Source organism: Colius striatus, chromosome 11 (genome assembly GCF_028858725.1).
Source record: "Colius striatus isolate bColStr4 chromosome 11, bColStr4.1.hap1, whole genome shotgun sequence".
Lineage (NCBI taxonomy): Eukaryota > Metazoa > Chordata > Aves > Coliiformes > Coliidae > Colius > Colius striatus.
In genome coordinates this window covers 22,960,855-22,982,725 of record NC_084769.1, presented here as the reverse complement: position 1 = coordinate 22,982,725, position 21,871 = coordinate 22,960,855, and the positions used below count along the sequence as shown (strand labels likewise).

Sequence of the window (21,871 nt, the reverse complement as noted above, 5' to 3'; positions counted from 1 at the left end):
TGTTGTTAAATTGGATTGAGGATCTGTTTTTCTATCCTGGGGATTTAATAGCAAAACTAACTTCTACCAGAGAAACATAGTGTCCTAAACAGAATCAGTCATTATTAACCATATAACCTCCCATATAAAGGTTTTAGCTTCTTTAACATTTTGTAAACATTATTCTAATTACTTACTTTTTTTTTTTTCTTCACTGGCACGCACACTACGACAACATATATTGGGAGTTTAGTCTTAAATGCTGCCAAGTTTGCAGGAGGCTCATCTGCTTCCCCAAGATGTTGCTGAAGCATGTTCTAAGGATTAGGCTTTAAAGATTTTCCTTATAGAACTGGACTTCATGCTAAGCCAAAAAGTTACAATAAAAACATACTGTGAATTGAACATTTTACTAGAAGGAAGTAAAGGGAGACATCAGTTTTACAAAGAATGGAGGAAGAGGAAAGTAGGAGAAATTTACATTATAATTAATGAGAAAGTTCACAGAGGTGTAGGTAATTTCACCGAATTCCATAAGTTAATGTGCAGTGCTCATCTCATGATATAACTTAAAGTTTTATGTCTACTAAAACTGAAGAGAAATAGATTATGCATTTCCAGAGCTATATTGTGCACAATAATTTTGGATATGCTGTCTTACAAGTAGGGAGTGATAGATGTACTTTGATAGAATCTGTAATTATTGTCCATGATAAAAATAGGTCACGGAATCATCAAATAGTTTGAGCTGGAAGAGACCTTTAAAGGTCATCTAATCCAACCCTCCCTCCTGCAGTGAGCGGAGACATCTTCAATGAGATCGGGTTGCTCAGAGCCCCGTCCAACCTGACCTTGAATGTTTCCACCACCTTTCTAGGCAGCCTGTTCCAGTGTTTCACTGCCCTCATTGTAAAAATCTCTTCTTTATATCTAGTCTGAATCTACTCTATTTTAGTTCAGAAACGTTACCCCTTGTCCTATTGCAACAGGCCCTTCTAAGAAGTCTGTCCCCATCTCTCTTATAAGTTTCATTTAAGTATTTAAAAGGCTGCAATAAGGTCTGCCTGGAGGCTTCTCTTCTCCAGGCTGAACAATCCCAACTCTCTCACCCTGTCTGCATAGGAGAGATGTTCCATCCCTTGGATCATTTTTGTGGCCTCCTCTGCACCCACTCCAAAAGGTCCATGTCTTTCTTGTACTGAGCTGTATCTAGATTTAGAGCAGGTTCTATAAAAACATGTATAACCAGATAAGATCTGAAGTCTATATTGTAAATTGAGATGCCAGAGCTTGGCACAGTCAGTCCTTCAAGGCTGTGGTATAACTTGATGTTACTTTCAAGGAATAAACTGGTCTTCTGTTTAATATTGCATATTTTAAGGCACAAATTTGGGACAGTAGTGTAGAAAATCTCCAGATCTCTAGTGGGTAGAATGTTGTGAACCCTGAGCAAAATGATAAATACCTATTCTCTTTTCGTTTATTGTTCCAAGATACTATCATGTAAGATACAGTAGTCTCTTACTGTCATATAATAAAAACCCTTGGTAGGGAAGGATGGTACGAGCTACAGTAATTTCAATATATATACAAGTTGGGTGTTGCCATCCTTCCTTTTAGATTAAGACGTGTTTCTTATTTGGTCTAACAGCATCTTCTGGGGTTTGGGACTTGGATCAGAGCAGGCTTTTTACACCCTCATCTAGAAAACCTTGATCTTGAGGTTATAAGAGTTGAGAAATTACTGTAAAGGTGGTATAAACTAGATAGTTTGCCCTCTTCTTATTGTCTGTCAGAACATGGTTATTATTTTAGCTGCTTCTAGAGGTCTGAATGACAGCTGAATGTGCTTTATTGTTTGCTTGAATAGAAGGAAACAACTTTTTCTGGACGTAAAATTTACAACCATCATTATTATCTTGAGGTTAGGTTACTGTATTGTGCTCTATATGAAGGTTCTTACAGATTGTATAGGAGTATTAAATTGCCTGAAATGAGTGACCATTTCTGACATTATGGGAGGTGGCTGTTGGGGGCAATCTAAATCTATATTATATAACTTTCACTATCCTGTTTATTTTTGAGTACTTTTCAATAAGTTAGTTTATAATAGCCCAGTCATATTTCATCTTGGATGTGTAAGAAATCAGCTCACTTTTAGTCTTTCAGATCAATATCAGAAGTTTCTCTAGCAGTTAAGTATTTAATAAAAGAATAGATAGCAGAAAAAAACTCCATGGGTTCATGAAGTTTATTTCTTCAGTCATTTATTGAAAGTGCTTATTTCCTTACACTTGATGGAGGCATTTCTTTGACAGAGGAATGAAACTCTGCATAGAATGAGTATGCAGACTTCTTGTTTTATTTGAGCTGAGCTGGTCTTTTAAGTTTAAACTGCAGTTATGCTGTGGTCTACACACATATACTTATTGAGGCATGCTCTAAGAATATTAAATTGATTAGAGTCTGGTGAAAAGTGAGTTACAGAATTTGCTTCTAATTTGCTGTCTCTGAATATTCATTTTAGGAGCTGCATTCAGAACATGCAAGACAAGCTTTTGCACTGAAGGACAAAAATAAAAGTGGTATGATAACTGGGCTAGACTTCAATGACATCATGGTTACCCTTCGGTCGCATATGCTAACTCCTTTTGTGGAAGAAAATTTAGTTTCAGTAAGTGTAATGAAAAGTGCCTTGACATAAAGGTTGTAAACTAAATGTGTGTAGTATAAGAAGCATATAAGAATGAAAGTTATATAAAATAATAGCTTTTATCTTACTGTTTTAGCTATAAATCTTGCCTTACTTAACTAATAAGGCCTACTGTCTTCCACAAAATTTAAAATATCTACTAACTTTAGACTTCAAAATAAATGGTCACTGCTTCATATGATGCAAGAAGTCAGTTAATGCCTTTAGATAAAGTAGTGTTTACATGCATTTGTCTATTAGAAGTAATCAGAAAAATACTCAGCAGCCCATTTATTGTTTGTATCATATGAACTGGATAATAATTCCTGATTATTTCCTGTTTGTTTCCTAATGTTCCATAAAAACAAAGTATTCTGCCTAATAATTCTCCCATCATATTTCTTTTAAAAATGCCTTAAAGTTACAAGAATAGAAAGATATCTTAAACTCTTCCCTTATTTGCCCAAGTGGTTGTTTCTGTGATTTATAATAAGACATTGTAAAAGGCTTAAGGTACTTAACTGTATTCCTTTACTTTTTAAAGGCTGCTGGTGGAACTGTTTCACATCAGGTCAGCTTCTCCTATTTCAATGCATTTAACGCCCTTTTGAATAACATGGATCTCGTCAGGAAGATATACAGTAACATAGCAGGTACAAGAAGAGATGTTGAAGTCACAAAAGGTAAAGCATTTTTTATTACATTGTATTAATTTTTTAGTTCTGTCCAATTTGTAATTTGATGTTGCATGTGAGCTAGGGAAAGTCATAAACTACAGTAGTGTGCAAGGTTGGGGCTACTGTAAAAGTGTTAAAAGGGTGATTTTTGTCTTCACAGGTTAGTAATCATTTTCATCTAGCTCATTAAGGAGAAGAATTGGGGTTCTGTTAGGAGTCATGTTGGCCTTATTAGTTTGAGAGGATAACTGCAAGGCAGTATACTGTTGAGGATGTTATCACTCCTTGAAGGGAACACATGATTGCTTAAAGTTCCCAGTGATTGTGATAGAATGGGTTATGTTTAAGAGTCTGTCATCAGTAATCTCCATGTTGTTCTAGCTGTACTTGGTTTATGCAGGATTAATTATTTTTTAAAAAAATGTTAATATTTTATAACTTTTTAGTGCTTGCCTACCTGAGGGGTTTTATCTATAGTCTATGTCTGGTAGGACGTAGCTAATCTTTGTGCATATGAAAGGTTGCAATATTTCAGTCTTGCCACAGGCATGAATGGACTGCTTTTTAGTCATTTTATGTGAGACTTTGTCAGTGATTTTATTACTTATATGAATACGACCTGCCCAGCCTATGTGTGGTAAAAAGCATACCAAGTTCCTTTTTATTTTTTGTCATTGTTTCACTTATGTTCATATACTTTGGCTACCTTTGTCCAAAAAGGAAAGCACAAAATGCCTGTCCTCATCCTCCAAATTGCCTAGCAATATTTTTCAGTGCAGATGTAAAAATACATCCTACTTGGATTTGTACTGGGGAAGGAAAGCTACTGTTTTCACTGCTCAGACTTTTTACTGTAGCTTGCCAGTTTCGTCATGAATGTATCATGTAATTTGGCTAGATGAATATTAAGCTTGGGGTTCATTCAGAGCTCGCTAGCAGGGAAAGAAATCTGGACGTGAAGGCAGTAATGAGTCAGTTGCCCTTAAAGCTGTGGAAAGTGGACTGTTATTTTGATCTGTTCTGTTTTGCAGAATTTCACAAACAAGAATCACAAATTGTGGATGTGATTTAATTAAGCTTGCTATTATGAGGATTTTTGTTGAGTTTGATGAATTCTTACTATAAGTCAGAGTTATGTAGTCAGACTTGCTCTGTGATGCAAAGGCCCGTTTCAAGATAGATTTTCTCCTAAAAATATAATTCCCCTTTGCATTATGGATTTTGCTTCTTGGTGATAGACTTTATGCTATTAACATTACTAGTGACCATTTAAAGAGGAAATTTGACAAATAACACAATTACTTTATTTCTCTTTCCCTTTTAACTCCAGAGGAATTTAGCCACTCTGCAATCCACTTTGGACAAGTTACACCACTGGAAATAGATATTCTGTACCAACTTGCAGATTTATACAATGTTACTGGGTAACATCATAACTAATTTTATAACTTTACAGTAATTATTTTGATGTTTTCTGTGTGAAAACTACTCATTTTAATCTTAATTTTTTAAAGCTTTGCATTCTTTATATTTCATTACAGTAATGTGTTCAATGTAAACCATCTTTAGTGTATGTATATTATTTTTTGAGTTGTGTATATCAAACAAAATTACTGTAATCTTGTAAGTATACATGTAAAATAGAAAAATAAGTTACAGTCATACCAAAAGGCTACAGTACACTGGAATTATTAACATTTAAGTAATTATGATGTTTTATGTTAATCTTTAATGCATGTGAAATCTTAGGTATTCCTACTAGAATATTCCACCTAGAAATAGTTAAATTTGTAATACTAGTAATGGAGAACTTGCTTCTGAAAAGTCCAAACTCTCTTCATCTCCACTTGTGAGCTACAAGAAGAAAAGACCCTTCTAACTGCAAGCATTCTTTATTACAGTGTAGCAGACATCTTAGATGTGCATTCATGTATGACAGGTGTTTTCTTTTTAAATTCAGGGTATATTCTGTGGGGTATGGCCAGGAACACTCTACTGAATATGTCTGATTTATCTAACAGTAATTGGCTTTTCTCTGCTTTGTGTAAAGGCGCTTAACTTTGTCAGATATTGAGAGAATAGCACCGCTGGCTGAAGGTGCGTTACCTTACAACTTGGCAGAACTCCAGAGACAGGTAAGTAGAGGGAGAATAAAATTTAAATTAAGTTAATGTTTAAATGTACTTGCATATGAAAAATAAGAATGATACCCTTTAAACAGATTCCTAAACAGTGAAACATGCTGTGTGTATTGCTGTGAGGAGAGAAATGGGACAAACCAGTGAGTATGTTTCTAAACAAGATATTAGATGTCCTATTGAAGCATAGCCTGGTTAGATATGTGCATGCAGAGATACCTGGATTCCTTACTGTGAATTTTTTTGTTCACTCTTGAAAAGGCCTTTCACTTCACTAAGTAATTTAACGCCGTAATTATAAAATTCTTTTTAGATAAGTGTGGTGGGTTGACCCTGTCTGGACATCAGGTCCCCACCAAAATGGCCCTATCACTCTTCTTCCTCAGCTGGATAGGGCAGAGACATAATGAAGGGTTTGTGGATTGAGTTAAGGACAGGGAGCTCACTCAGCAATTACTGTCATGGAGAGACCAGACTCAACTTGGGGAAATTAGCTTAATTGATAACCAATCAAATCAGAGTGGGATAATGAGAAATAAAAATTATATCTTAAAACACCTTCCTCTCACCTCTCCCTTCTTCCTGATCTTAATTTTACTCCTGATTTCTCAACCTCCTTCTCCTACAGTGATGCAGAGGCATGGGGAGTGGGGGTTCTGGGTAGTTCATCACACGTTGTCTCTGTCATTCCTTCCTCCGTAGGGAGAGGACTCCTCACACTTTTCCCCAACTCCAGTGTGGAGTCTCTCTCATGTGAGACAGTTCTCCATGAACTTCTCCAATGTGAATCTTTCCTATGGGCAGCAGTTCTTCATGAACTGCTCCAGCATAGGCCCTTTCCATGGGGTGCAGGCCTTCAGGAACAGACTGCTCCAGGGTGGGTCACCCATGGGGTCACAAGTCCTGCCAGGAGCCTGCTCCGGCGTGGGCTTCCCGTGGGGTCATAGCCTCTTTCGGGCATTCACCCACTCTGGTATGGGGTTCTCCCCAGACTGTAAGTGGGTCTCTGCTTCTCTGTAGCCTCCATAGCTGCAGGGGCAGGGCCTCACCATGGGCTGCAGGGGAATCTCTGCTTTGGCACCTGGACCATCTCCTTCCCCTCCTCCTTCACTGACCTGTAGAGTTGTTGCTCTCACATTCTTAATCTCTCTGGCTGCAATTGCACAGGTTTTTCTTCTTCTCCCTTCTTAAATCTGGTAATCCCAGAGGCATTACCACCATCACTGATGGGCTTGGCTTTAGCCAGTGGTGGGTCCATCTTGGAGCACTGGCTCCATCAGACATAGGAAAAGCTTCTAGCAGCTTCTTACAGAAGCCCTGTAACCCCTCCACTATGAAAACTGTGCTATGCAAGCCCAATACAGATAGTAAAATATATGAATATTAAATGCAAGGTTTATATTGATGGATTAAATAGTTGGCTTAACCATTTGTCCGAATGACAGTTGAATTTTGCTGTACATGTTGGCTCTCTGGCCTAGGCAGTAGGAAGGGAATTCAAATTTATAGGGACTGATCAAAAAAGGGTAGAATTAGAAGGCAAAAAATATCAGAGTAGAATGTTAACCCCCTATTTTACCAGACCTTTGCATTCATGTTTGCTACCTTTGCTTTTATAATACTTTCCGTATTAAACATGTATAGTTCAGCATAAGAGTCCCAGGCTATGCAGTAGGATTTTAAATTTGTTTCTTGCTCTTTTTACCGTTGTACCAAACATTTTGCAGATGTTTAGCTTATGTTTAGACTTTCCACCACAGTTTCCTGGGTACCATAGTGCTTACTTTCCGGAGTGTAGCTTTTAAGTTTGTGTTAAAAATAAATTTAGATTTTGGAGGTTTATCTTCACTATATTTTTGGTTCATCATATAATCCAAAAGGTTTTCTATTTCATTCAGACCTGTCTAATGCTAGTTAAGTTGTGAATTAAATTTTACTTTAACCTTCATCAAAGATTGAATCTGAAGAACTGCCGATATTGAAGCTCGCAGCATAATGAAGCCTCTGTGGTGCTGAATATTCCATTCTATTCCAATACATACATGGTGAACTACACGATGGCATAATCATGTAACATAGGCCAGTCACACATCGGTGTTTATTATGTAAAACAAAGAGCATCTGATCTTAAAAGTTTGTGATCTTTTCTTTCTTTTTACTATTAGAACTTCATGAGGAACTTGGTTCTACACAAAGTAATATACAAAGGGAAGCACAAATTTAATGCTAAAGATCCTATTTGAGCATATGTCGTATTTCTGACTAAATATGTCTTTGTGTGCTAATTAGATAAATATAATTTTTCATGCTAAAGGTTCCTGTTTTCTTACAATGTCTAAACAACTCCAATTCTCTGTCTTTTAGTCTGAGTTTATGGAATGCCTATCAAGACATGAGGGCTCTGATTTCCCAGTGGGCATAGCTTAGCTTGGCCTGGGTTCTTCTCCCAGCTGCCCACACCTCACTTTGTACGCAGACAGCTGAGCGTCGTAGGAATCAGCTGCTGAAAGGCCACGTCTTGCAGCTCAGCATTTATGGCAATCTGATGCTGGTGATGAGTTTTGTTAAAATGGTACTCCTGAACTGCAGTGATTCAGCAACTGATTCTCAAGTAGCTCAGCCATCTGGGCTGTTGGGGCAGGAGGATGTGCATCTGGCATCAGTACCTTTGTCAGCCATTCTAAGCTATACTGTCTGCCATAAAGTGAAGTTCAGGTTCTGTATTCTGGTGATGCCAGTGACAGACAGTACTACTGCAAGGTGGTCTGAGATAAAGTGGCAGTGCAGTGACAAAATCCCCTGTGCCTTGTTTGCCATGTGTATGTCCTGCATTTGCCAGTGGTTGGGGTTCCCAGAAGTTCATCTGAAAATGAAAGTTTGTGTTTATAAGCCTTTTATTTCTCAGCTCACTTTTTATGCGTATTGCACAGAGGTTCCTTTAAGCAGTTGTATGTACTACAAAATCCAGGATATATATCATTGACAGGAAGATCTTGAATTAGTTCAACTGCTATGGTTCCAAAAATGTCCTGTATGGAAGCATTCCATGTATGAGACTTTGAGTGTATTTGAGTTATGGTTATTACAGGTAGATTTGATCATTCAGTCCTCTGTCAAACAAATTGATCTGAAATGCAGCATTTGGTCTGTTCTTAATGTTACTGCTGTGTTGTCCTTAGGTTATGAGATATACTTTAGCCAATGAGATAAGTGTCCAAAATCTACTCAGCAGTGACTGCAGTCCTATGGATTCCTAACAAGAAGAATGATGGAATGGATTGACACAGAAGCGTGTTTATGTTTATCTAGACTAATGAGAGATGAATTTTTGTAATTACATTCCTAACTTCCAGCTTCAGTTTTAGTCAGTGTCTTCATGGCATTCGCCGTTCTGAGTAGACAAAATACTGACTTCTTGTATTTTACATTTCAGAATTACCTTTGTATCTTGGCACTATTGAAAAATGAGCTCCCTGGTAGAAGTTTCACTTACCACTAGAGTAGAATATACTCTTTTCACACTCTTGGAGTAATATATTGTATTTTCATCCTAATCTGCATTCTGTGTTAGGAGAGCACAGCAGAAAGCAAAATAATTTAATTTTCTTTGATTTGTAAGGAACAGTTTTTTACTAGACCTTATCCTACATGAACCTTATGTTACCTTATTTAACTGTAGCGACAAAATGAAAGATGTCCCTTCATGGAAGAGAAAATATCATCCCAGTGAGGTCTCTCTGTCCTTGTAAAAGGAAAACAAGTCTGTAATCAGTTTTCTATGATTTTAAAATTACTTCTTAAAAGAAAGTCTGAGTTTTTACATAAACTCACACTATGTTGGTTTGGTAGAAATGGAAATTAGCCTGCTTTATACGATGTTTGCTTTATTGTCAGTTTTTTCATTGTGTGAGATTTTCTTAAAGACCAGCAGCTGAATATCCTAGGGGGATGACAGCTACAGTAATTTTCTGTTTATAAATATTCATGATTTGAAAGCTATAGCATTAATTACAATCATTTACATATCCATCTGAACATACAAGTAAAGCACAAACTTTGTGAACACTTATTTAATAATATAAAAGTGGCGTTTCCTTCAGAAATAATTTTATTTTTAATACAGAGTGATGTATTCATTAAGGTTAATGTCTGAAGGTAGTGACTGGACATTGATGAGAACTTTGTAGAGCTTAGAAGGAAAAGAAGAACTGTAAAATAGCTCAAAGGAGGCAGGTGTGCTAAAGTTGGGGAAAATTTTTCTGCAATGAAAACCAAATCCTTCTTCTGAGCCTTTTTGGGGTACTTTTAGTGCATATGGCTTTTATTTGCATGCATCAAAATAAATATCTCTGTATTTTGGATTTTTGTTGTTATTTTGCTTTTCTTGTGATTTTTTTTTTTTTAGTTAAGAAAAATTCAGCATTTTGAGCATAGCAAGGATATTCTTCAGAATTGCTTCCGTTTACTTGTAAAGGCAATACATTTGATTTTTGCTTTTTTATGCTGGTGCACTTGCGCCTTTTATAATCTTGTCACTACCTACAATTTCTCTCTTCTTATCTCTTAAGCTGTGTTGTTGAGGGAGGAAAATGCCTTGTGGAAGGAAATGGTGGTAGCCTTTTCTTCTGTGACAAAACTGTATAAAATGAAATTCATAGTTTTTTACAGGTAATGATCTCATTTTAGTCTCGGGCTTTGGTTTTACATTGTGTACATATAGTGTAACTTTATGTAATAAAGGCAGATCTTGGCACATCTGATGTAATACCACTCTAAACAGAGTAGCTTACGCTGAGGTACGTGCTGTCTCACTGTGAGTACTGCACTTTTCAGAGCTTCAGTAAGCTGAATATAACTTAGTTAAGTAGCACTGGTGAGTTAACTGTGAAATGTGCATGTGATAATCTTTGAGGTGAGTTTATAATGTACATCCAAGCAGACCCTCCTGTAGCAGTCTGTATACACGCCAGCTATGCTGTCAGAAGGACATCTGCTAATGTTACAGGGTGCTTTTAGGAAAACCAGGTTGATGTTTGGGAAAACAGCTATAGTATCTGCTTTAATATGGAATTTAACAGTTAATGTCTTGACCACTTACATAGCCCATACAAATTATGCTGCATAATATAAATTATTCTGTTATGTTTGGAAGAAAATTTGGCCCCTCATGCACACTTCATAGTGCAAGTTTGTGAACACTTACATCTTGTTTATCAGTTACCTTGTTTCTAATAACCATAATGATTATGAATCTCTGTAAATATTTTCTATGGAGACTTGTATTTATTTAGAACACTAATACATTTATAGTAGTGTATGAGATTGAAATGAGTGAAGTCATAATTGCATCTATAAATTTTCAACTGTCTGAAAAGGTAGAGAATACTTTGGGGAATAATTGGAGAATAATTGACTTTTTCGTTGAAGACATGGAATGTCATGTTTATGCTATGTGTTAATGTATATGTAATCTTAAAATGTATCCATGCTGATAGATGCAGTCTGTGAGATACTGAATTCCTTCTGAGGTACTGATTTTTATTTGCACTAGAAGAGGGTTCCATGCCTTACAAATGCAAAGACAACAGAATGAAACGTAGCAAAGTTGATTTGAGTTTCTGTCTACTTTTTCATGACCATAGTTGTTTCAGTTACACTAGGAATATGTAAGGCAGAATATTTTCTGAAGTGTGCTTGATTCATTAGGCATAATGGAAGTTATATAGCATTTTTTTTTTCCTTCCTTAAAATAAAGCTAACAATTTTTATCACATTCCTTCTGTAATGTTATGAAAGCCAATTCACAGGCATCTTTGTTTTCCCTTTAAGATTTTCAAGCTTTCTTTTTTTTTTCCCCCTTCACACAGCAATCTTTTGGAGAGTTAGGCAGGCCTATCTGGCTCCAGGTAGCTGAATCAGCTTACAGGTTCACTTTGGGGTCAGTTGCTGGAGGTGAGTAACATTTCTTGCTTGTGTTTTCAAGCTTGTGTTAGTTTAACGCTGTCTTGCTAAACTACTTGGTCTCATCTAAGGTGCATTTCCTGGTTATACATGTGAAGAATTGGAGGGTAGAACCGCTTTTGTTTGTACCATTCCCTGTCTTTTCCTAGTGCTTCTGTTCTAGTATCCCTGCACAGTCCTCAGAAACTCTACTCCAGTACCAGATTTCTTTACTGGAATTCAGATTGGTTTTCTCTGTTCCGCACATCTTGTTTTATGTAATAGCGTAATCTCTTCTCCTTGAGACTTTTTTCCTAGACTTTCAATATTGCCCTTTCATAATTCCAACATTGCAGAGTTCTTACTGGCTTATATATTCTTATCATTTAAATAAATGTTGTAGAAAACCATTGTAGTAATTACTTACTACACCAGTGATTATGTTGCACAAATAATACTCCAAATGCTTTCTTACAGCTGTTGGTGCTACTGCAGTGTATCCCATAGATCTGGTGAAAACTCGTATGCAGAATCAGCGCTCCAGCGGTTCAGTCGTAGGAGAGTTGATGTATAAAAACAGCTTTGACTGCTTTAAAAAGGTTTTGCGTTTTGAAGGCTTTTTTGGTCTTTACAGAGGTAAGTGAATTTCAAAAAAAATCAAGATGGAGATTTTCTGCTTTGTTTTTAATACCGCAACAGTTGTTTTTCTAATGGGAAAATCAGGAAAGTATCGTGTTCAATTTTGCTTCTGTTTCATAGAGCTCAGTATTTGTCTTCCCTTGCACACGGTTCATCATGAACAATTCCTGGGAAAAACTGAGCATTTTTTTGTTGTTACTGATTTTCTCCTTACTGCATAGATTGTTTCAAGTCCTGCTTCTGGGGTGCGAGTGTTGTGAACGTACTTATATCACAAAGTGAAGATTGTAACTTTTGGCTGGGTGCGAACATCAGGAGTAGATTAGCAACTGAGGGATACAGATCCGTTTTACTGCAAGTACTTTTTGTTAAGAAACAAAAGACAGTAGATTTGAAAGCTACGTGGATGCTGTATCTTAGGCCTCATTCTTCTGCAGGTAGTGGGAAATGTTTTATGATTTTATCCTCTGAATTGCATCCTGCTATTGTATTATGTCACTCTACTTTAAAATGAAAACAGGGAAATAATAGAATTTTTTAAAGAAAGAAAAAAACCTCTAAAATATGGGTTAAGAATTCAAAGCAGCTTCTTATCAGTTTTGTCAGTTAGACTGAAAGCTATCTTATATCTTGTTTTAGCTTAGGAGAAGATTCTACAAGGGGTTTTAATAATATAAATAAGGGGGTTTTATCATAGAAATAAGGTGACTTACATAGGGGGTACATACTACTATCCGGTCCTCTGAAATTAATATATAGTTGAATTACCTATTTTTAATTGGCATTTCACATAACTTAATGAAGTACACGATTTTTGTAGGGATTAATAAGGTATTTATTAAATGGCACACTTATTTTTTTTTAGTTGGAGCAGTCACTCACTTATGTGATGGTCATAGCCTTTTTTTCTGCTTTGCCTTATGTTCTGTCAATGAAAGCACCGTACGGTGTCCTTTAAGGGCTGTGTCTGAGAAGTTTTTGCATGTGAAAATCTGTGAATTCTGGCTAAAGATTTTTTTGTGGTCTTGCAGAATTTTGTTATGCAAGTCAGTAGAGGGAGGAATATCTCAGTGAAAATGTTAATGAAATAGCTGTAATCTTCAGAAATTGCTTCTTACTGGTAAATAGTTTTCTTTTTTTGTTGCTACAACTTTCACAAAAGCAAATATTCCTTGAATGACATTTATGAGACTATTTCTACAGTACTGCTGTCTTTCTCTTCCCAGCCCTCCCACCAATCACATGGTTTTGCACAGCAGCTTCTAAAACTGATAATTTGTGATTTTTATTTCTGTTTCCTAACCTTTCCTGAACACTGTGAAATCAAAGATTACTCAATTGATGAGTTAAATGCAGTGCTTTAGACTTGAGAAAAAATGTGCTTGTTTGAAAGAATGTCAGTTTGCTAAACTTTTTAATAGTCTGTCTAATAATTGTGTTTAAGATTGTTTAGCGTAAGAGGCTCATGTAGTTGTTTTGAAAATGTTAAAGTTAATGCTCAGCATCTTACTAAGGTCTTGGACTGTTAGATCAGATGGTCTATGAAAGTGTAGTAAACCAAGCAAGAGAAACGTTTGTGGAGTTGACTGTGGGTCTGTTACAGGTTTCTTATATTCCTGAGCTGGATTATCCTTGTTGTAATATAGCAATACAATGTAGTTGTTTACTGAAGTTTTAAAAATAGAGCTAAATGCATACTGGAATGTTCATATTTTAAAATGTATAATTTTTGGTCAAGAATATTATGACATTTTTGAATACTGACATCCAACATCAGAACTAATGACGTGTCTTCTAAGGTCCATCACTAGAATAAGCAGGGTCTCAGGTTCTCTGGAACACTAAAGGTGTGCGCCCAGCAAGTTCAGCTGCATAAAAAGGTGTGGGAGGGCTGTCTTACGCTGTTTGGTCTGGTCATTTTGAGTTTCTAAAGTGTAGGCACTGCAGAGCTGGATTTTCTTTTCATGGTAGATCTCAGAGATTCAGTCTGGGAGGGCAACATTTCTTTTTGTTATTGTCAGTCTTTCTTATATTTAATAACTACCTTTCCTCAGCACAGTAAGTCTGTAAATCACACAGAAGGTACTATGTTGGAAGAAAACACCACAATGCATATATTAACCACTGCACTTTCTATTTAGGTATGTTTGCTCTGAAGTAGTATAAAAATTCTGTAGACTGAGTCCTTTTGGGAGTTTTGAACACTTTTAATGATTTTTTTAGCTATTATTCTTTTCACCTAATGGATAGCGAGAAGCTGCATCCATACAGTTGTGTTGCCATTAGCTGATATTGGATGTAATTGGTGTGGGATTTTTTGTTAATTAACTGGCAAACACTTCCGACAAACTAATATTCCATAACCATGGAATGCTATTGGGAAATGATCACTTCTAATAAAAATAAGCCGTTTCATTTTTATAATCTGTTCATATGCCAAAGTGACTGGGGAGAAAATGGATTTACATGTCCCAGATGCTGTTATCCCCCCGTGCGTTAGGAAGTTAAGACTGCCATCTACTGATTTTTTTCTTAAACCTCCTAGTTCCTAGAAAAGTGTGTGTGCCTTTGTCAAATGGCAGTTCATTTTGATAGTAGCTATTCTACAGGAACAAGGGCCTTTCAAAATCTGTTCTGTCCACCAAGGCTTGCTCTTGGTGAGAAAAAAAATACTTACTAGTAATAGAGTTTAAAGAAGTTCATGCTACCACGTTAGAATGAACAAGAGAAAATCCTTTATATCCTTATTTGACTGAAGCCTTCTGAAAAATTAGGTTACTAAGTCAAGTACAAGTGACTTGATAATTTGTCATAGTCAAATGTATATCTCATGATTACTCTCTCTTTTTATAAGGCAAATGCAAGCTTTATGGGAAAATTATATTAAGAGGCTAAAAAATTCAAACTCTTTAAGTATTAGATACATCCAAGATATGTGTTCCATCCTTAGCCTTTTTTCCCTTCTATACAGCAACAGCGTCACACTTGATTTGGTTGTGGAAGGCAGATCTGGTCACCTTTTTCATTACCCTTTTCAATGCAAATCTCAATATAAAATTGTATTGGTATGAATATGCAGTGTTCTAGCAGCATTTGCACACTTAAACATCATCCACCTCAAAGGATAACCCATGTGCAGAGAGGCATTTACAAAATACTAGTTTCTCTATTAGGAAGATAACGTTGCCTTATGATGTCTTTGTTTCTATAGGCTTGTTACCACAGCTGATAGGTGTTGCTCCAGAAAAGGCTATTAAGCTAACTGTACGTATCTTCTTTTTTTCCCCTTTCTTGGCATCCATTTGTTTGTTAACATACACAGGGTGTATTTCCTAAAATGTGTGAAAAATCACCACTTACAAGCGCTCTAATATATATCGTTTCATAAATGTTAATAAGCAGGAAAAATAACTTAAATTCATGTGTAATGTATTATATCTTTATTAGGTTAATGACTTTGTCAGAGACAAATTTACTAAGAAAGATGGTTCCATTCCACTCCCCGCAGAGATCCTTGCTGGAGGCTGTGTAAGTATCTGTCCTGTACTCCTAGGAAAAATTGATTCTCCGTCACAAGCAGTGTAGTTGGAATGACAGTTAATGGGTGTGCTTTGTCAGTTTGAACAGAACTCTTCTCTTTTTTCTTCCAGTCACAGGAACTGAAAGAAAAGTGCTTTCTGTTTGGAAAGCTTTGCATACTTCTGAGTTGAGATCCATCAGAATTATATGTTAGAATAACATCCTTTGGCCCAGTTTCTAACTTTCAGTTTCAGCAGCAGTTTTATTTGCAAAAGGCTGAGGAGAGGGTGCCTTTTCTCTCTTACCATACTTTTGCTTGGGTTGGCGTTCATGGTTACTTTAGAAAGACATAGAGAATGGATTGCAGAGATCGTGTTTGAGTTTCCTTTTTGGGGGTGGGGAGCTAGAACAGTTTAAAAAATCTATTTCTTGGTATATGTGAAATTGTTCATGAAAATGTGTCAAAATTGAACAATGTATTCTTAACTTTCAGGTGAGAGGTATGAGTGAATTTTCTGCTTAATTGACTTTGTGTAAAATGTAGCTGCATTACTCCAGATGCTAAACACAATCCATCATCTAAATTTAGTTCAAAACTAAATAGTGTTTTCATTGAGGATAAGGGTTGTAATTCAGTGGATCTCTTAGCAATCTGTAAGTGGTTTGCATTGGAAATGATGACAGATTTCTTTTTGGTTTTGCTCATTGGCTAGTTTCATTTGTGGGATTTCCCAACAGTTGTTCACCCCATAAAATGTTTAAGGCTTGAGTTAGGTTCCTCTGTAGCAGAGAACACTAATAACTTCCAGTTGAGTAGGCTGACAGGCTAATATAAAACCTCCTCAGCTTACAACAAAACCCGGGGCAGAAAGGTTGTTGACCTCTGCAAACTTTTAATTCATAGAAGCAGCCCTGAAGGGAGTCTGCTTATAGTTCTCCCTGATTGAATTTGGCAGCCTGGTACATGCTTGAGTCTTCACCTGTCAGTGTGCAAAGTTTATTTTCTGAGAAATGTGAGAAAGCAGCTGTGATGTATAGCTAGCAAAAGACTAACCTTGTTCTGGAAGTCTCAGTAACACAGAAAGCACATACAGGTCATTTATAACAAGTTAATATATTTCATTAGCATTTCTGCCTGTGTCATGCTTAAATTCATAATTAAAATCAAGCATCTGATAATAAGATGTATTGTGTTATATTCTTTTGTACTGAAATGTATAATATTAAAATCAATCTACGTTGGAGGCTTTTCCACTTCCTGGGGGATATTCCTTTGTCCAAAGAGCTTTATTGCCTTACTGTAGTGAAAATGCAAAAACAGGGGAGAAATTCATGTTTCAGATAAGCTTTAAGAAATTTGTATGTTTCTGTGAAGCTGAGCTGATTTATAATGTGTCCAAATAATCTTTTCTTCTTTTTTGAGATAATACTTATCCCAGTCAGTCTGGGAGAATTTTAAACAAAGTTGGTGGAGAGAAGCTGGCCACAGTTTAGCAGCCTCAGGGATGCTCATTTCCTTACAGCCTCCTCTGAATCATCTGATATCTTACTAGTTGATAACTTTTCTGTCCATACTGCCGCTTACTTCCATTTTGCAATTTCACTTCTTCCTAAATACCAGAATCTTTATTAGCAAGCCTAAAAACTTTATTCTAAAAGTCTGAATGTATCAGTTGACTAAAGCAGCAGGCTGATATGTTAGTCTTTATTTTCCTTATCCTCGGTCTTTTTCATGTTCAATGTGACAGCTCTTTTCTATATTCACTATCTTGGAAATAGGGTTATCTTCACACTTCTGGTGTACATCATATACTGTTTTTCTACAAAATATGATGAGACATAACCAACAGTTACATCCAAGGAAGTGCCACAAGTAAGCTCAGTCCGTTTCTATGTGCAGGGGCACTCAGGACTTTGTTCGGGTGATGCTACTTTTCTTTGCTTTTCCTTTATTCTGTTCCTTCCCTCTGTTAGTACAAAGTGATGGGTTACTCTGGGACTGTTTAGGTTTTATATATGTCAAAATTATTTTCAGCATCTGGATTTGTGTAACTTGGGGGTTTTTGTGCCTTTTGTTTGTTGTTTGACACTTAAATGTTTTGCTAATAGTACACTATAAATATAGGCTAAATTCAAAACATGCTTTTTACCTTGTCATAACATCAGAAGAAACAGCATTATGCGTGCATGTAGTTCTCAGAGATGTACTTGCTACTGCCTCTTACCATCACTTGCCCATATTTAGTGTTGAACCTTCTCCTGATTAACAGTAGTTATGCACTTTTTCATCGTTTCCCGTATGGAACTAGTGGATGAGCAATATGAGTAAGGCATATATTTGCAGCTTTATAGAGTTTACAGCAGAGGCCTGACCTTTGAAGGGCCAGTCTCTTGTGAGCCATATAAAGGCACATTGTGTATGCCACAGTGCTCAACCGGGAACCAAAAAAATTCTGGTGAGGAAGTGGAGGCAGCTTGGGAAAGGCTCCAGCAGATATAGCAAATTCTTGTCTCTGGATGACAGTGCCATATCAAAGCCTACATATGGTGTTACAGTCTTCTAAGACCCACACATGAGGACAGGTGAAACCTTTGACATTAAGACAACAGTGATTCAAGAGAATTTTTGTAGGCTATTCAGTATCCTCAGCTCTGGAGTGTCTGCAGAAAGTGCTGTACCATCCAGCAAAGGGGCTACCCTCAGGCATATGGCTCTTCCAGAAGCAGTAACTCTGAGACTGGATCTCTTTGGTCCAAGTACTGCTTCTCAGACTCCAGTTATTCTCAGCTTCTGTAAGGTTATGGAATAAAGTCCTTTTCCCAGTAAGAGGAAACCATTTTCGTAACCATTAACAAAGACATCCGCCTGCACTGTGGCCTCTGTATGTGGTCAGCTGCCTGTCTCTTGTCTTTCCTTCCTTACTGCAGGGCAGGGACCTCCCACAGGCAGCCTGTGCCCTGTGCTCCTTGAAACGCACCTGCTAGCTGCTGGGCAGTGTAAATGTCACTGGGAAGTGTAGGGATTGTTCTGACAGAGCCCAAAAAGTCACAGCTGCTCCCAAGCTGTAGCTGTATCTGAAAGCTGCAGAACATCTAGGTGGGGCAGGTCAGTTAGAGTGATCAGGTCATACCTGTCAATGAAAGGGCTCTGGTCCCTGATGGATGGAAACGATATCCCATCTTTCCACCTCCCCCAGAGTATGCTGCTTTGTTGATTGTCAACAGCACTGTCCACAGTTACACACATTCAGAGCAAACAATTTCTTTCCCTACTGTTACTGTAATTAATTGAATTACATTTCAGTGTAATTCAGTGATTAGCCTGAATTCCTGCCTTTGGATTTTTCAGCTACCATTAGCACTGAGTTGCAGGGAGACTGAGTGAGGCTTTGGCAATGCTTTCCTGTGTCCCAACAGCAGCTGGGGAAGCAGAGAGTGTGTACCTGATATGGACAGCGCTTCTCAAAGGAGCTTACACATATGACACATGAGTATATCCTGAAGGGCAGGGTGCTGCAGGGCAGCTGGTCGTCCTCAGCTAGGAAGAGACATTGAAGTAGACATCTACTGCCATGTAACGGATTCATAAGTACTGTTACAGTAGGCAGAGATGCTGTGATTTTTAAGTTGAAGTATGCAGGAAGAAATGAATTCTTTCCACCAATATACTGGGTGAGGAGCTCAGCATTTTGAATGGATGAATCCTGTTCCATCAGAAAAACGTTTCTGACTTCTGATTTGTGCTGCAGGGAGGAAGAGGGTGTTTGTTGCAAGACAGAAGGGGGCCAAGGACCATTCTTGGAGGTATAGGCAGTGCATTTGCTGGTGATTAGGGCTTGAGATGATTGTGTTTGCACATAGGTACACATAGAGGTCCTAATTTACTACTGATTTAGAAACCGTGTTCCAGCTTTTGACCATTAGCCCTAGTCCTATCACTGGATGCTACAGAAAAAAGTGTTGCCCCATCCTCTTGACATACACCTTTTAAATATTTTTAAGTATGAATGAGGTCCCCTCTCAGTCTCCTCCAGGCTGAACAGCCCCAGTTCCCACAGCCTTTCCTCATAAGGTAGATGCCCCAGTACCCTGATCATCTTGATGGCCCTGCACTGTACTCTCCAGAACTTTTCTGTCCCTCTTGAGCTGAGGAGCCCAGAACTGGACACAGAACTCCAGATGAGGCCTCACCAGGGCAGAGTAGAGGAACAGGGGAACCTTCCTTGACCTGCTGGCCACACTCTTCTTGATGCATCCCAGGATGCCATTGGCCTTTTTTGGCCACGAGGGCACATTGCTGGCTCATATTTAGCTTATTATCAATCAGGATTCCCAGGTCTCTCTCTGCAGAGCTGCTCTTCAGATCAATCCCCAGACTGTACTGGTGCATGGGATTGTTCTTCTCCAGATGCAGGACTCTGCACTTGTCCTTGTTGAACCTCATGAGGTTCCTCTCTGCCCAACTCTCAAGCTGGTCGAGATCCCGCTGAATGGCAGCACAGCCTTCTGGGGAGTCAGCCAGTGCTCCCAGTTTGGTGTCATCAGCCAACTTGCTGAGGGTACACTCTGTCCCCTCATCCAGGTCGTTGATGAAGATGTTGAACAAGACTGGCCCCAGAATCGATCCCTGTGGAACTCCACTGGCCACAAGCCTCCAACTCGATTCTGTGCCATTGATCACCACCCTCTTGGCTCTGTCATTCAGCCAGCTCTCAATCCACCTCACTCTCCACTCATCCAAGCCACACTGCCTGAGCTTTTTGATGAGGATGTTATGGGAGACAGTGTCAGAAGCCTTGCTGAAGTCAAGGTAGATGACATCCACTGCTCTTCCCTCATCTAGCCAGCTGGTTATGCACTCATAGAAGGCTCCCAGGTTGATCAAACAGGGTTTCACCTGAAAGTGAAAAATTTTCGTATGCATTTATACATACATATATGCATACACACAAACTTGTCTATAGGCTTACCAGGCAAATAGGAATGTGTCAGATAATTCTTTTAGAAAAAATAATTGTAAATGTTACTGGTTTTATGTAACAAACACAAAGAATTATAGCTGTCAGACTTTTTGCTTCAAAATCTTGAAGATACTCTATATTCTAATATACTTCAAACAGATAGAAGCAGAATTAAACTTTACTGCTTTATCTTCATCCCTGTTGCAGACATTTACAGTTAGGGAGCAAATTATTGTTTAGCAAAAGAGACAGTGAGGTTACTGTAGATGCATGAACAATAACAGCTTTGCCTTGAGAAAGAAGTGCAAGTTCTTTTGATGTTTTTAAACCAGACTTTTGAGTAGCATCTTATTTTAGCTGCCTATATGGGACATAGTTGTGGTAGAGGATGTGGTGGTTTCAAAAAGGAAGGAAGGAAGGGCTCTAAACAGGCCTCTCCTCCTTTGTAGCTTATGCCTCTCGGGTGGAATTGGAAAGGGCAAGAGGTCTCATGTTGCAGGGTCATTTGTGTATTTCCTTCAGCCTTTGGCATGTTATGGGGCGTTTGCTGTGGGATCTCAAACTACATCTTTTCTCTCATAACCTTTGCTGTCAGATTTAGTTCCTTTATTTGTTCCTTGTAGAGTTATTTTACATGACATTAAGGTTAAGTAGAAGCTTTTAATACTGTTTTTTTTGATGTGTATGAATAACCTCCATTCAGAAACAAATTTGTCAACCTTTTTTAAAGTGTCTCTTGTAATTTATGTGTGAAGAGAGGTTTTTATGGGGGAAATCTGGATTTAGTGCACCTTCTCCAAAAGAAATGTAAGGACTGCAATGTATACCTCTGTGTATATATGTGTATTTAGCATACGGAACTGACAGCTGAAGTAAGAGACTTTGAAAAAGAGTGACGCTGATTGCCAGTGATTTGCACAGAAGCACAGAGATTTGTATTGCAGCCCTGCACGCTGCCGCTTCGTTTTTAGTTGGAGACCCTTTGTGTCATTCTTCTCTGCATCCCCTTCTGGGGAGCACTCTGCCTCAGCTCCCCAGTCAGCACTCTCCTCTGCCTCACATTCTCTTCCTCAGACAGATTGACAACCCTTTGTTTACAAGGAAAACACAAACCACCAAAAGCCAACCCTCCCGTTCTTCTTGGAAAAAAATAGATGAGAAAAGGGAGTTTTCTTGCATAACATGTTCTGTGTTAACAGTCAATTCTGTACTTGTGATTTATCTAAGGACCTGTCTAATTCATGCAGCTCCACTGAATTCAGTGCTCCTCTTCACATGAATCATCATAGAATCATCATAGAATGGTAGGGGTTGGAAAGGACCTTT

The 21,871-nt window shown here is 37.9% G+C and overlaps 1 protein-coding gene across 6 annotated transcripts in view; it reads left to right on the top strand.

The window, feature by feature from the left end:
- SLC25A12 (solute carrier family 25 member 12) overlaps nucleotides 1-21,871 on the top strand; it is a 58,422-nt gene that overhangs the window by 19,702 nt on the left and 16,849 nt on the right. For all 6 annotated transcript variants that reach the window (XR_009819430.1, XR_009819431.1, XM_062004598.1 and 3 more), the window contains exons 6-13: nucleotides 2,507-2,653; nucleotides 3,216-3,354; nucleotides 4,679-4,772; nucleotides 5,399-5,483; nucleotides 11,354-11,438; nucleotides 11,904-12,062; nucleotides 15,277-15,329; nucleotides 15,513-15,593. Coding sequence is in view for 4 of the 6 variants with exons in the window: in XM_062004598.1 (XP_061860582.1) it covers nucleotides 2,507-2,653; nucleotides 3,216-3,354; nucleotides 4,679-4,772; nucleotides 5,399-5,483; nucleotides 11,354-11,438; nucleotides 11,904-12,062; nucleotides 15,277-15,329; nucleotides 15,513-15,593 (843 nt within the window). In the remaining 2 variants the exon portion in view is untranslated. The remainder of the gene's footprint in view (nucleotides 1-2,506; nucleotides 2,654-3,215; nucleotides 3,355-4,678; nucleotides 4,773-5,398; nucleotides 5,484-11,353; nucleotides 11,439-11,903; nucleotides 12,063-15,276; nucleotides 15,330-15,512; nucleotides 15,594-21,871) is intronic.